Source organism: Quercus lobata, chromosome 8 (assembly GCF_001633185.2).
Source record: "Quercus lobata isolate SW786 chromosome 8, ValleyOak3.0 Primary Assembly, whole genome shotgun sequence".
Classification (NCBI taxonomy): domain Eukaryota; kingdom Viridiplantae; phylum Streptophyta; class Magnoliopsida; order Fagales; family Fagaceae; genus Quercus; species Quercus lobata.
In genome coordinates this window covers 63,663,840-63,679,946 of record NC_044911.1, presented here as the reverse complement: position 1 = coordinate 63,679,946, position 16,107 = coordinate 63,663,840, and the positions used below count along the sequence as shown (strand labels likewise).

General features: G+C 33.5%; 2 protein-coding genes across 2 annotated transcripts; one reads left to right on the top strand and one right to left on the bottom strand.

Moving 5' to 3' along the window:
- Nucleotides 1–2,743: 2,743 nt before the first annotated feature.
- Nucleotides 2,744–7,462, bottom strand: LOC115957944 (probable methyltransferase PMT23). Its single transcript, XM_031076294.1, has 8 exons — nt 6,736–7,462; nt 5,699–5,848; nt 4,930–5,200; nt 4,729–4,839; nt 4,365–4,539; nt 3,958–4,212; nt 3,487–3,681; nt 2,744–3,264 (listed from the first exon to the last, which is right to left on the bottom strand). Exons 1-8 carry the CDS (start codon nt 7,207–7,209, stop codon nt 3,060–3,062), a joined length of 1,836 nt encoding a protein of 611 aa, XP_030932154.1. The 5' UTR covers nt 7,210–7,462; the 3' UTR covers nt 2,744–3,059.
- A 1,620-nt stretch (nt 7,463–9,082) lies between these two features.
- On the top strand, nt 9,083–13,618 carry LOC115958278 (protein MID1-COMPLEMENTING ACTIVITY 1-like). The gene is made up of 7 exons (XM_031076687.1): nt 9,083–9,559; nt 11,636–11,988; nt 12,108–12,214; nt 12,442–12,513; nt 12,607–12,713; nt 12,794–12,887; nt 13,319–13,618. The coding sequence occupies exons 1-7, from the start codon at nt 9,170–9,172 to the stop codon at nt 13,369–13,371; spliced, it is 1,176 nt and encodes a 391-aa protein (XP_030932547.1). The 5' UTR covers nt 9,083–9,169; the 3' UTR covers nt 13,372–13,618.
- Nucleotides 13,619–16,107: the final 2,489 nt, after the last annotated feature.

The following is a 16,107-nucleotide window of genomic DNA, read 5'->3' as shown; positions in this document are numbered from 1 at the left end:
CTACCAAAACTGCCTAGTAGTTTCAAAGAAATTTTGTGGAAAAAAAAAATTATTTAAACTGCCAGAAGAAGAAAAAAAAAAAACCTATATCGGTGTTTTAATTTTATAAATGAACAGCTGAAACACTTACCATCAAAATATTGCACAAACACTTACCATCAAAATATGAATAAACACAACAAAAATTTTAGTACTACAAACTAAGCCACAACTATCTATGTGTCTTTACTATGATATGATATCTAGCTTTTCTTCTAATTTTTTATTAAGAAAATAAAATTTCATTAAAATAGAAAACAATTTCTTGTCAGGAGTCTTATAATTTAACTGACACCTATCAATGTTTTAAAGAGAAACAAATTTTTTCTTTTTTTAGGAGTACGATAGTGTATATTTTATTTAAACTATATAATCAATTAAGTAATAGGTATATCACTGTCTAGTAGACTCATAATACATGGAAGGGATTCTTCTAGCCAATATATTACATCAATGTGGTTTTTTCTATCACATGCTAACTTCACTGCTGGTCGATTTGCTTGAGAAAGGTAGTAAGAGAAACATATACTCCTAATAGAAGAGTCAAGCACTTTAACATCATTAAGAATGTGGCTAATTCACAAATTGTTGTGTCCAGTCGACTTTACTTTTTCTACTAGACTTTTGAATGCACACTTGGTCTCCACTTCTTGAAGCCCTAAATCCACAGCAAAGTGCACTGCACTTTGTAATCCTAATGCACGCACTTCATGCTAATCGTTTCTTGTTTCTATTTTTGCACTCGTAGTTCCTACACATTGGCTTCCACTATCACAAACAAGTTAACAACTACCCCCATACTAGACCATCTCTGGATTCTCCTCGGCCAGAGCTGCAGGTTCGCTAACGTAAAGCTCTAGGGTTTTGGTGCCTCCATTTGGACTATTCACATTCTCTTATGATTACTTATCATCCAGATCGAAAAGTTCAATTAATCCTCCACCCAAGATGGAAATTCCTACACACACTTTCTTTGGCTCAAGAATGATATGCTTTTATCTTTTAAGATCTTAGTGATGTCAAATTTGGATCTAGGACACAAAAATCCATCTTCGAAGTATGCATGCAAATTTGGATCTAAGACATATATATTCAAACTAAATGATACGCTTCTAAGATCTTACTAATATCAAGCTAAATTATATGCTTCTAAATTCCATTTCTAATTGTGTGAATCAATTAAAGCTCCCTTGCATTATCTGTAAAAGACCAATGAATATGAAAGACAAAAAGATATAAGTAATCAAATTACAAATATGAGCAAAGAAACCAATCATTGATATTTTGAGCGAGAAAGTTGAATAAGTATTTTCAAATTTTGAATAGGATTAAAAATAGATAATGTAGGTAATTATCGTAAACAAATATTGTTATAGCCACAGGAAAATATTTCACTTCAAACAATTTTTAGAAAATGACATTAATTAGATCCTTTATTACCTATGATGTGCAAAACAACACATTACATGACGTTCAACCCATGTATCAAAAATCATAAAGTAAAAATTACCGTGCCCAAAATTCTGGAATTGAATTAGAAAGAGAACTTTCAACACTAGAAACAAAACCACGTAACCATCAATGATATAAATAAAATTACCATTTTATCTGCAAAGAAGACCTTGGCTTTTGGGGCTAACCATGTCATATGAACAACTGCTGCATTTCTAGCATTGTTCTCGTTAAGATCAGGATGCCAAATAAGTAGTGATAATATGTACCATATAATTTGTCACATGAAAACCCAACACCTTAGTCCATATAGGAAAGCTTCTTCTTTTCTTTTATTTTTTTAATTTTTTAATTTTTTTAAGAAAACATATAGGAAAGCTAATAATAAATCCCGAGCATTTGCATCCAAGTATCTAAAAAAATATCTATTTTACACACTCAAAAGCTACTTTATCTATTTTATTACCACAAATCTATATCCATACTGTATCTAAAAACTGAACTGTAATATTTATTGTTAACGCTTTTATTGAGTCACGTCAACGGCTACATCACCCATCTATTTCCAACTATTTCTCTTTATTTTTTGGCTCTTCTTCTTATTATTAATTTTATACCTTACTATTACATTTCCTTCAACCTTTCTCCCTCCCTATTACCTTTTCATCTCTTCATTACTCTCAACTATAATATCACTCTTATCCCTACCTCTTCTTTTTATTTTGGCTCTTCTTATTCCCATACTATTGCTATAAACTTGATATTTTCTCTCTCATTCTATACATATGTTCCCACACAAAAAGGTTATTATTCTCTTACTCTCTTTTTTTTTTTTTTTTTTCTAAAAAAATACAAGCGAGCACACAAGGGATAGGAGACTAACAAAAATGTCCTGCTCATGTTTAGGTTCGTGAAAGAAAGGTTTAAAAGATGGGGAACATCAGAGAAGCATCACAATGGGCTAATTGACATGTGATGACATCCCCAATAAAAAGGTCCACCTGTGATACTCCAAAGCTCATCATATTCATTGAAATTAATGTTTCTATAACATCTACACTTAGAAATACAGTTCCCCTATAAAAAAAAAGAAATACAAGTTCCAATTCTGTGCTACTTACCCAGTTTTATAAGAGGCAGTCTCACATCCAACTCTTGGAAGGGGACAGATTTGATAATAATAAAAAATTATTCCCACTGTGTAGTAAACTATTAGTTTTTAATAATTACCACAAAAAAGTATTATTGTTTACTATTATAATTAGATTATACAAGAGTAATGAATATAAGAATTGCATACAATAACAAAAGGCTGATCTGAACACAAAATCTCAACTATCACATCATCTCGTCATTGCTACCACAAATTAATGCCATGTGTATTGACACTTTGACAAAAATAAAGGACATCAATTTAGATTTAGTTACTAATAAGAGCCTTTGTAATAAAAGTAAAAGGAATGTGTTCTCCTCCTCTTCTTTTTATAATTTTTATCTTTCTTTGTAGTTGTCTATCGAACATATAAAACTAAAAGTAAGATTGTACAGTGGTAAATGATCAGCTCTATTCATGATTTAGTTTCTCCAATTGTGGGACGCCAGAAACCCTTCTTACCAATGAGAAACTGATCCTTATACAGCGTTAGTGACCAATGAAGCGAATGCAAGATAGGACTAAGCTTATTAATAATTTCCATGTTGTCCTGAACCACAATATATCCGCCTGGTCTCAGTATGCGATCCATCTCAACGATCACATCCAAGACATCACATCTGAAAAAATAGCAAATATCTTAGATCACCACATAAAGTCGAACTGAAATATATTGATTTGGGTTTAGCATTTCTTTTCTTTTTTGGGGTAAAAATTTATTTGAGCCAAATAGAGAAACACAATTTTCATATTTCTACTTCCATTCATAAAAAATTTCCATATCAGTTATGAGGTAGCAATCACCATAGGTTAAAGGGCAATGAACCAAACAGTTGTTCTACCTTTGTGTAAGATTTCTGAAGAGAAAGCTGGAATGCAGTAGATCATAAGTTCGAGGATAGGTGTTTAAAGACTCACACCAGTCGTGATTGATTCCAATCAACCCTCTGTCAAATATAATAGATAGAGTATCTGGTACATCGATGGGGATGACATTCATTACCCAGACAGGTAGATCAATAAGTGCTGCAGCAAATCTGGAAAAAGCAAAATCATAAATTCAGTTTAGAGAATAGATGAGGGGTGATCCTGCACTATGCCATTTACTCCTTGCAGCATAGAAATCCGTTAAGAAAAAAAAGAATGGATTATTTTTAAGGCTAGCTATTAAAATATAGAGCCCTCCCCTTGCATCTTCACATTTAAGGAGTGAAAACTGAAAGGGAAAAGCTAGAGACAAATGATTAACTAACAAAACAAACAAAAATGAAGAAAAATGGAGTTGACATATTTGCTAACTTTGTATACTTTACCCTCCATAGTGAGCATTCATATCCATCACATTCCTCACACTCGACCAGTTTATGGTAAGGTCATTCAAATAAACATCTGATACAAGGTTGGACCAATGTTTTGTGTCCTCATAGAACATTTCTTCAGCACCTGATTCAGTTGATAGGCTTGGAGGTTTACTACTAAGCCTCTTGGGCCAGGGCATGGGCCAGCTGACCAAGTTACCCTTACTATCAACCGGAAGCAAAGAAAGACAATGACTGAGAGGCACATACCTACCACAGAAATATAGAAAAGATTAGCACAAATATGGATAAAATTTGAATAGTATTCTAAAAAATTGATTCTCAGGCAATGCACCAATAGCATTAAAAATAGCTGCAGCAATGTTAATGTGATGGAGAGATGATGTGTTTTGGAAAAATACCATGAACTGTTTTTCCCATCTTTCTGATCACATAATGGTGCATAATTATTATTTTTTCGTTTTTCATAGCAGGAAGGTGAGACAGGCTTTTGGTATATTACAAGCCCAATTCCAGATGAATCAACTGTCCTAGCCACAACTTTCCAGCACATTGATTTGGTCAAAGCCACCATAGCTGCAAGAATCATTAAATAAGAATGTCTAACTTCGATCAACTCAAGCTTTTCTATATCTCGTATTGGTAAATCTTAAAAGGTCAAAAATAAAATTATGAATGTGAAAATATGAATTAATTACAAATCCATCTAAAAAACCATGAATAACTAGAGCAATATAATTAAGAGTGTGAGGTCATATCACAAACCCTTCCATATATTCTGATCTCTTTCATCGTCACGATAGACTGGTGTAGCAGACCACACAAAAAAGCCACCAGGCCTAAGAATTCTGTTGAGTTCCAATAATGGTTTCCCACCTAAGATTTACAACCAAAGAGACACAACACAGTCAATGAATACAAAATAGTACTTCATAATTAAAAGCGAAAAACAGTTGCACAAAGTACCATCTGCATCCCAGTGAACCCTGCATCGTGCACAATGAATCAAATCATATGTGTTGTCTGGAAATGTCAGCTTTTGTGTTCCAATGACTGACAGAGTAGCAGGAATTCCTCGTTCAAGAGCAAACTGTATCTGAGCTTCATGCTCATCCTTTGGAGCAAATGACATGGTAATAACATTTTTGTCCAGTAAATAGCCACCAAAACTAGCAACACCACAACCAACATCTAATATAACCCGGATGTGCCTCCCCCATTCAACGGTTGGTAAAGTCTAGAGTAACACAATAAATAAAAAAATTCATTCAATAGTCTTCAAGAAAAATGCCATTAATTTCCAATCATAACAGACTCAGTTTTTATATATAAAAATAATCTATCCTACTATGAGAGTTCCACTTTATGCTCCATCAATCGCAGCCTGCTGCGCATTCCTTCTTTTTCCTCCTCATAAAGTAACCAAAGTTTAAAATGGGACAAAAGAATCGCACACATGGCATACTGCAGATAATGGAGCATAAAGTGGAACAATAAGAATAAGACAAATGATTTTTATTTGTAAATTGATGAGTAAGACATAAATGAAGGTCAATCCTCCAAAAGAGAGCCAAATATCCTTGTTTTGCACTGGACTTTTGCAAAAATCTTATCACTACCACTTGCATAGTTTGTTTCTATCTTCACACATTCAAGATGGAGAAGAAACAAAAAGATACTAATTTAGCTGGCAAAGTTCATAAGCTTTTAAACTTTAAGCAGTAAAATGGTATACCCTTTGTATAAATTCAACGTAGCTAATAACTCCATCCTTGAATTGAGTGCCACCTCCCGGGAAAACAAGGTAATCACCAGACTTACGCACCCAGTTTTGGTCCTTCTTGTACTCAACAAGCTTTGGGTGAGGGACATTATTATACCATACCTGGGAATAAAAAAACAAAAGAATGCGTCATCATTCTTATCAAATCCGAACAAGAAATTCTGTAATTCAGTCTACCATTAATCAACCTAGACTAGTTATCATTACAAATTCGATTTAGATAAAATAACCACAAGTGATGTATTTTCATTCCGTATTTTTTACTCCATAAAATGAGCTCGCATAATAAAAGTCATTTCAGTTTCCAATGAATCAACTGTTATAGCAAAATTTTGCTTATAATTGAATCATTTGCCACCAATAGGTAAAGTCTGCTAATGTCCAAGGACAGAGAATCTTTCTTCCAAAATATTTCTGCCCTTTCCATATGTTTTATACAGTTGAGTGGTTTAACAGAGCCCGCAAACTCGAGAACAAGGTAGAGAGAAAAGACTAGTAATGAATTTCGCATTCCAAGCAAACCCTGAGTACCGATTCCTAGTGCATACCCTTAATTTTCTATTCAATTGTTCTCCCTAAATTCCATTTCAAAAGAATGCCTCATCACTCGTCTCGCTAAACCAGATTTCCTTTAAAGGACCAGTATATTTTGCTCTAAAATTAGCTTTAACAAATAAAATTTTCAATACAATTGGCAAAAAAAAAAAGAAAAAGCAATTCACCATTTCCTAATAGATTAAGCTTTTGAGACCATTAGTAATTTATCCAATTATAAGTAATGGTTCAAACTCCTAGTCAATGCAGAAACTGAAAGCTTCAAACAAAATTGAGCTTTTCCAATTCATCAAGATCGATCTTTATACTTTATAGCTTCAAAATTAAACTCTTCCCTAAGCATCGAATATGGCATGCAATGCAATTCAGGTACGAAAACGCAGTCATTTTAAAGGAAAAAACAAAAACGACGGAAACAAAAAGTCTCACCTTACCATGTCTCTGCTCTTAGGCCACAGAAGAGGGATCCGATAACCCTTGGGAAGAGGAACCAAGCAACGCGGGTTCGGGTCGGGGCAATGGCGTTCACGGTGCTCCATATGTCTCCGCGCCTTCAACGCCTTGATCGCCTTGAAATTATCCAAACACGGTATGAAATCAACGGCCACGGTTCCTTTACACAGCTTCCAATCAATACGAGGGGAATTCGGATCCGCATTGATCACCGCAACAGCAGCGGGGGCAGAGACGCCGTCGTTTTGCCGAGGCGGAGGCGGAGACGACGGAAGCGAGGATTGAAGAGCTGACGTGGCGGTGGAGGTGGAGGTGGTGGAAGTAGAGAAGAGAAGGTAAGGATTTGATTTGGTGTCGGTGAAGATGAGGAATGCGAAGCAGAGGAGTAGAACTGAGAGGGTCAATATGAATGGGAATTTTCTTTCTTTGATTAGGTTTGGGACAGTGATAGCCATTGTAGAGCAATTGAGAAAGTGTGTTTGAGAGAGAGAGAGAGTTTAGAAGTTTAAAGAAAGGAGCAAGATCTGAGTGAGATTTGGAATGTCGTTACCTGGGGATGGTGGAAGTAACAGAATATTAAGAAAAAAAGGGAGGCTTTGTAGTTTGTTACCTAATTTAGCGATTAAAATACTAGTATTCCGCAAAGCTTTGACCTCTGACTCTGAGAGAGAGAGGCGCTTTCGCGGTTTAGCCCGTAACTGTGTATTCCACACATGGTCCCTTTATGAGTCTGTGGTATTGTTTAGAAGAACATGTACAATTTGAATTGGGTTGGTTCTGAATTTAAAATAAATTTGAAAGCTGTCGGTCCAGTCTTAAATTGAAAAATTATATCTTGTTTATTTAAACTGGGGGTAGAATAGTTTCTCAAAAAAATAAAACTGGGGGTAGAATCAAATTTAATGTTCTAACTTTTTCTTTATATTAAAAAAAAACATCAATTTTAATGAGAACTTGTACATGAAAATTTGCTAATTTTAACTTTTTTTTAAGGCTTAAATGCAAAAACTGATATTTCAATTCTTAGATTTCCATACCTGCCAAATTGGCCCCTAAGAGCTAAGACTAACTTCCATTAGTTCTTATAGGGGAGAAAATCACGTTACCTCTCATGTGATTAGTAATATGTATCATTTAGTGACTTTTTTTAAATGCGGGCAGATGATGGCTACAACATATTTCCCTTCATTGCCAATTAATTTGCGTCATTGATTACATGATGGTTAATTGATTTTCTCATTCATATAAACCCAAACCTCAAATGGTATTTTTGCACTTTTTTAAAAATATATATAGACTATATGCTTTTGAAATACGAAAATTTAAGAACTTATTTTTGGAGTAAATGTGCAAAGAATTAAATCTCAAAGAGAGAGAGAGAGAGAGAGAGAGAGAGGCTAGTTAAGTGTGTTGACTGTAGTTAGGTGGGTTAGGCAATTGGTTATGTGTATGCCCAAAACACATGTTAGCTTCATAAGGTGTCACTTAGTCTATTTTGGAGGAATTCTTTCAAATTGGGTTGCAGCCAAACTTTATCTAACCAAACATTAATACAAACAAGTAACAATTAAGGTTATAACTTGGTTGCACTTTTTCATTTTAGGTTAAATATCAATCATCTTAATCATGTGATGTAATATAGGACACTATTGCTAACACATCAATCAAGTAACATTGTAACAATTTAACAATAGAATATATTAAAGACACTACTATTTTACTACAAAAATTTACAAAGCATAATATTAAAGGTAATTGATAGGTTACATCAAGCATAGTGAAAACCAAATTATTAATTTTTTTTACATTTTTAAAAGTTGATATATATATATATATATATTTTTTTTTTTTATAAAATAAAAATTGAGAGATTGAGTTGAGACATAAGTAAAGTATTCAAATTTATAGTCCCTATCATTATTCATTAATCATTACTTACCAATACACAACTATTAACATTTAACACATCAAATTGATAGGTTACATCAAGCATAGTGAAAACCAAATTATTAATTTTTTTTACATTTTTAAAAGTTGATATATATATATATATATATATATTTTTTTTTTATAAAATAAAAATTGAGAGATTGAGTTGAGACATAAGTAAAGTATTCAAATTTATAGTCCCTATCATTATTCATTAATCATTACTTACCAATACACAACTATTAACATTTAACACATCAAAAAGAGAGAGAAAGCAGGCATAACTTAACAAGAGGGGGGAAGGAAAAGATAAAGTAAAGACTCATTCATTCATTCATCCCAAAAGAAAAAGAAAGAAGGAAAAGCAACAAAACACCTAAAACAAGATAGCTAGAATAACAAACAGGAACCCAATCAATAAGTTACTTCTATAAACTCTTTCTTCTCTGTGTGGCTATATATCACTTCCTATTACACCGGAGCAACATGCTGAGCTATGCACAAACACTACCATCATTAGGAGTGGACGCCTTAAGCCTAAGCAATATGATCATATCATCAGCTCAAAACACCACCACACACCGCAAGAACTGCAAGCAACTAGCGGAGCACGTGAGGCTGATAGGGAACCTGTTGGAGAAGCTGAAATCAACGGACCTGATGAACTTGCCGGCGACGAAGGAACCGTTGGATGGTTTGGAAGAGGCACTGAGGAAAGCACTTGAGTTGGTGGAAAGTTGCAGAGAAAAGAGCTACCTTTACATGCTTGCCATGGGGTGGAACGTAGTGTATCAGTTCCGCCAAGTCCAAGCTGATATTGATCGCTATCTTCGTCTCGTGCCGTTGATTTCTTTGGTCCAAGAGTTTCGCATGCAGGTAATAATCAACGAAAATTATTATGTGCTTTTTTTTTTTTTTTTTTGGTTTTTTACGTTAAAAACAAAATTTTCATCCATAAACTCTAGTCAAAATTTGATTTTTCATTATTCAAACTTAAAAAGTTATAATTTCTCAAAAAATTAAGAATAGTAATTTGACATTTTATCTACATGACATTAAAATTTTGGAATTTTGCATAGAAAAAAAAATAAGAATTCGAATTTTAATGTGGTACGCAAAAAAAGTTTGTGACTTGAAGACTTTAGATAAATGGAAAAACATTTTTTTTTTGTAAAAATAAAATTTTAATTTTAAAGTAAGGATTAAAAACGAACAAAATTTTGTAGAAAAGAAAAATTTATCATTTAATTTATTTAAAGAAGAAAAGGGTCTTACACTCCTAATTAATTCCATGAATATTCTAATCAAGAAGGTATGAAACGAGGAATATTTGTCAACTTAATGTCGGTGATTGGCTCTTTTTCTTTTTCTTTCTTTTGGTTATGCTTCTCGTTTCGAAAGTAGCGGGCATTCATTTCTCAAACTTTCACTTTTTCTTTCGGAAAGGCAAACCTAGAAGTCTCCGGAGAGTAGAGAGTTTTTGGTTTTTAACGTGTTAAGATAATATGGGAACAAATGAACTAAAGCTTAGATTTTCATTACTACTTGGAACTTAAGCTCTAGTAGATGTAAGCTCTAGTAGATGTATTTCATATAAAGGAGAAGTTAGAGAACTCTTATAACAACTAATAAGGAAAAGGCACCTAAGGAAACTAATTCACTTCACTAGACTCCAGTAGATGTTGCATTAATCTATGTTAGTATTTATTATTGCTACACTCTTATTTAGTCATATCAACGTAGTATTTCAGTCAATTTGAGTCTATTTCAGTACATTCGGTCTATTAGGTCCATTTCGGTCCGGTTGGATCTATTGGTCGATTTTGGTCCATTTCAGTCCATTTGGTCTATTTTGATCTATTTGGTTTATTTCTGTTATTTCAGTTTATTTCGGTCCATTTAAGTTTATTTCGGTCCAGTTCGGTCTATTCGGTCCACTTCAGTCATTTGGTTTATTTAGTCCACTTCATTCAATTTCGGTTCATTTGAATCCACTTCGGTCCACTTTGGTCAATTTTGGTCCATTATAGTCCATTTGGCCTATTTAGGTCCACTTCAGTCCATTCAGCCCACTTCAATGATACTTTGGGAGGAAAGGTTTGTGTAAAAAAAGCCGTTGCTTGAAATTTTTTTAAAGAAGAAACTTCATTAACAATTATGCAACATTCTCAGCATAATGTTGGTAGGATCTTGATAACATTAATTTTTTTTTTTTTTTTTTTTTTTATGTTATTAAAGTTGTATTTTTTTTTCTAATATAAGTAATGAATTTACTAATATCTACTTCCTCTTTATGCCATTTAAGATGCATAAAGGATAAACTATTTGTAAATTGTAAGTAGTACTAAAAAAAAATTCCAATCATACATTACATTATTTAATATCTCGCCTTATATAATAATTGAATGTAAAATATATTATGTTTTGTCGGAAAAAAAAAATACAAAATTTAAAACACTTTTAATCCAAATAAAAAATATAGATAACTTAATTACTTTTAAAATTTTAATATATTATATCAACTATATTTTGTTAAAATAATCATAATATTTTAAGAATAGTTTGAAATTGACACTTATAAATCTCATCTATCTATTATTTTTATTTTTTTGAAAGAGAGTTTCATGAGCGAACGTCATAGGTTAAAACTCTCTAAAAAAAATCTATTATTTTCATTATTTACTTAATAAAATTAATAAATTATGAAATTTTTTCACGTATCTTGTGGCTCTACTACTAGTTTACATATAAAGTAGAAATGAGACAACTCTTATTGAGTAACAAGAATTGTTGTATCTATTAAATTATAAAAAATAATAAACTTTTTGTCTCTCCCATTGGGTCCATGAAAATTTGGAAATCAAATAGGGGATAATTCTTTATCAAGCATTTGATTCATTCTACGCGAATTAATCAGTAGTTAACCAATTAGTGTTGCAACAATGAACTCAGAATATAGAGGAAGGATTGCAGGCGATTGAAGAAGATCAAAGGGAATACACCCTCGAAGAAGAAGATATGGAAGCCCAAAATGTTATAATCAAACCTGATCGGACAAAGAGAGATGCTAATGTACTGGAGAAGTCGTTGTCTCGTAGGTATCCTGACTTGGAATTTCATGAAGCACTCCATGAAGAGAAAGACAAATTAAACATTGAATTGCAGCGATCACAAACAAATAATGACCCCGATCAATGCCGGGTGATTGAACACCTCATTGATGTAACGGAAAATGTTGTAAATGTGCTACCTGGTAAGAAGATCACAAAACTTCTTGCCAATGAACCAATTTATGTGATATCAGGGTAAGTGAAAGGCATGAGTGAGTAGTAGTGAGACTCGTTATTTTTTATTTTTTTTTGTTATGGTAACCTCTTTAAGTCTTAGCCAAATTATCAAGAAGCTTCATGAAATTATGCCACAGGTATGTATCCAATGTAAATTCCAGCTATGGAGACCCCGGATTAAAGCCAGAAGATCAAAGTCAATGGCAAACTGATCTTTTTGATTGTTGCAGTGAACCTTGTCTAAGTTAGTACACTAAACCCCTTTTTTTTTCCCCTGATTAGAGTAGACATTGCATGATGGTCCATGAATATATTACATGTTACTATTATGGAGATCCAAGATGAGAGTTGGGATCTAACCAATATATATACATGCGAGGTCATGTCTGTATATGCGGGCTAGGATTTTAGCATGTTAGATTCTTAAGAAATATTTAAGATCAACAATTAGGTTTTCCTATTTTGTTACAGGCTTCAAGACCTTCTTCTATCCTTGTGGAACATTTTCATGGATAGCTAACTTGGTGTCAAAGGGAAAAATATGTAAGCTTGTAAAACATTGTAATGGTATTATCATAACTTCATAACTAATGTGCTAGTTGTTAACATGAATTGTACAACCATTCTTGAGTACAGCTCGTGAACGCGCAATCAATGATCTAATGTCATACTCCCTCTTCTGTGGTTGTTGCTGCTATAGTTGTTGCATTAGAAGGAAATTGAGGAAGCTTTTTAACATAGAGGTACTTCCTTGGCCATCAAAGATATGCTTTAGTATGCAGGACAAAACATTAGCCTAATATTATCTTGTTTTATTTCGTAGGGAGGTTCATGTGATGACTTCTCAACTCATCTCATGTGTTGCTGCTGCGCGCTAGTTCAAGAGTGGCGTGAGCTCGAAATTAGGGGCTTCGATGGTAGGTGCAATACAATAATTGGCTACATCTTCAGAACTACTTTCATATAGGGAATTTCTTTCCCAGCAAATAGAGCACCGGAAAACAATTTTGAGAAAAATGTGGATTTTAATAAACTCAAAAGATATTTCCATGTCCCATGACCCAGATAATCAAACAGGCTTTATCCATTTGCTCTCCCATTTAAACCCATAAATTTAGGATGGTAAAACAAGTTAGGCTAGTCAAAAAGGCCTTTTAAGGCAGTATCTATCATTAGACTCGGAAGGTATATGACCTAATCTAAAACATCTACTTCTGACTTAAATCACTTCTCATTCCTCTAAACCAAGCTATTTGAGGTTGACTTAAGCAACCTACTAAACTCATTAGCCAAGTTATGCTTGAGAGGTTTTTCTACACCTTTTAACTGCAAATTCAACCCTATGCAGGTTGCCAAGGAAGAAAGATGATTCCTCCACCATACCAATTTATGAAGCCCTGAATCCCCTATGCAATGGCTGTCTATCAATTCTACTTGTGTACCAGTTGTAGTTATAAGAATTATACATAAAAACAAAGAGTGAGATCTGTAGAGCATATGGGAAAAGGTAGCTTAGAAGTCATGTATCAACCCATCCAAACTAAATGAACATGACATGGCAAAATATAAAAGTTTTCTTTTAGAGCTTATATCATGACATGACCATGCTGATGTACTATCAAAGATGCATTATCAAATGGAGATCAGACATAATTTTATGAGTAAAAAGCCAAGGTGCGTCTTCTTTTATTTAAGAAGTGATTGCTCTGCAACATAGGATTTTCAATCACAATTTATATTGATCTACTTTTCTATGCAAATATATGTAATCTTTCTCCACAGAACATAAACTTGAAGCAATAACTACAAAATGACACCTACTTCCCTAAGTACTTATTCAAGCGAACACTGTACACAAGTTTGTGATGTTGTGTTTAGAGTATAACCTCTATGCAATCCAAATACAGATTATACAACATCACTCTCCCCACCTCCAATACTTGAGGTTTAAAACTACTGGTCAGGAACAGGGTTTAAACTAGCAAACTCAAGTCATGACACTGCATTTTCTGTTTTAGCAATGGAAGCCTTCCAAAATTGAATTTGGCTAGAAGGAACAGCTGGTTGTCGATGAAAATCTTGTTAAGAAGGCAATGCCAACCAGGAAAAAGAAAGTAAGAATATCTCCTTCCTTTCTTGAAGAATTTAACAACAATTTATCTTTGTGAGAATTTTAATCATCATTCCCCAAAGAGGAGCCAATGGAAAAGCAGTGATAACTTACTGGTCATAGAAGGTTTCTACTCCGGTGTTTCCAGCTTTAACTTGCAAACTTGATTATAATTGAAATTTAGAATAGGATAAACTATTTTATTTATTTTTTTTTCTGAAGAGAGGCAAGCAATAAAATAAATTCTACAATCAGCATATGACAAGTGCTTATCTCTTTGAGTATTAGGTTTGGATTATATTAGTACCATAAAACTTCAAACGGACAGAAATCACCGTCACAACTCTATTCAATGAACAAAAAAATGTTAATGAGCGAACACCAGAAAGACATATTGCACACAATGACTTGTAACCAGATAGGCTGATGTGGGAAAGCAAAGTAGATCATATTGTTCATCCAGGCAAGTTCAAGTGAAATGTTTGCATGTATTAAATCATAACCAACAAAGAATGACATATGGTGGTAATTAGAAGATGATGAGTTGGAAGTCTAAATGAAAGAGTTCTCTAAGAATGTGCCATATAGAAGCACCTCATGCTTTTACATATGAGGTTTCTGCTTTTATATATATTGAATGATTATAAAAAGATGATATCAAAGTAATGAATATATGAATGAAAAAAAAGCTTATCTGAACCAACCTAATCATATATGCTGCATTAAATAAATGCCATATCTATTGAATTCACATTTTGACAAAAATAAGTGACATGAATTCTTCTTCTTTTGCTTTTTCTCAATTTGTTTATTTATTTCTGGTTGTCTATAGAACATATAATCTAGGATTAAGATTTACAGTGGTAAATGATCAGCTTTATTTACCACCTTTGTTCATGCTTCAACCGTTGGATGCCTGCCAACAAAGAACTGATCCTTATAAAGCGCTAGTGACCAATGAAAATGGACATAAATCTTACTCCTAGTTCTATATGTTCTATAGAGGTGCAGGCAAAGCAAGATCTGACTAAGTTTGTTAATTATTTCCATGGTGTCCTAAACTACAATATATTCGCCCGGTCTCAATATGTGATCCATCTCAATGACTACATCTATAAGTTCCAAGGATAGGTCTTAAAAGACTAAGAGTTGTGGCAAAGCTGAAAGAAGTAAAATCTCAAATTCGGTTTAGTGAATAGATGAAGGGTGATCCTGCAGTATGCCAGTGACTCCAAAGATAAAACAAGTGGATTCTATTTAAGGGAAAAAACTAAAGCAATGGAAAAACTGAACACTAATGGTTACCTAATAAAACAAATAAAAAAGGCATTAAATCACTAACATAGAGCATTCATATCCAGAACATTCCTCACGCTCATGACTAGTTTATGGCAAGGTTATTCAAATAAACATCTGATACGACATATGACCAAAGTTTTTTATCGTCATAGAACATTTCTTCATCACCTGATTCAGTTGTAGGCTTGGAGGTTTAATACTAAGCCTCTTGGGCCAGCTGAAGCAGCACCTTCTCACGCAAGCAAAACTTAAAAGTTTCAGTCCATTAAAGCAAATAACAAAGTTTACAAATAACAATAGGTCAAGCATTAGATGATTAGAATACAAAACAAGAGAACATGCATCAATAAGAACAATAACCATAATGTCACACAAACACACAGAACAGTTGTCATATTAATATATTATAAGAGTTTGTTAGAGATATATATTAGACATATTAGCCCAATGTAATAGGCCCAAGCCCATTCCTACTTGTACTAGTAATCTAGGGTTTAGTCGCCTATATATACTCATGTTAGGGTTCATTGTAACACAGGAAGTTATTGTACTACACTCTCATATAATAAAGATGTAGCCCTTAAGGGATTCCTCCGTGGATGTAGGCCGTCAAGACTGAACCACGTAACCCTCGTGTTCTCGGTGTTCCTCTGCTATGCTTCCCCTTCCGCATTCATTCTAGCATACATAACATGGTATAACACATCTCGTTGCTAATATTTAACATG

Bases quoted from the DNA above. Each gene is read 5' to 3' on its own strand.
- LOC115957944 (XM_031076294.1), bottom strand. From the start codon at position 7,209: ATGGCTATCACTGTCCCAAACCTAATCAAAGAAAGAAAATTCCCATTC. The intron at 4,213-4,364 runs GTATTTTTCCAA...TTTCTGTGGTAG, and splicing joins GATGGGAAAAACAGTTCATG to GTATGTGCCTCTCAGTCATT. The intron at 3,682-3,957 runs GTAAAGTATACA...TGCTTTTTCCAG, and splicing joins ATGAATGCTCACTATGGAGG to ATTTGCTGCAGCACTTATTG.
- LOC115958278 (XM_031076687.1), top strand. From the start codon at position 9,170: ATGCTGAGCTATGCACAAACACTACCATCATTAGGAGTGGACGCCTTA. The intron at 9,560-11,635 runs GTAATAATCAAC...CAATGAACTCAG, and splicing joins TCCAAGAGTTTCGCATGCAG to AATATAGAGGAAGGATTGCA. The intron at 12,714-12,793 runs GTACTTCCTTGG...TTTATTTCGTAG, and splicing joins GGAAGCTTTTTAACATAGAG to GGAGGTTCATGTGATGACTT.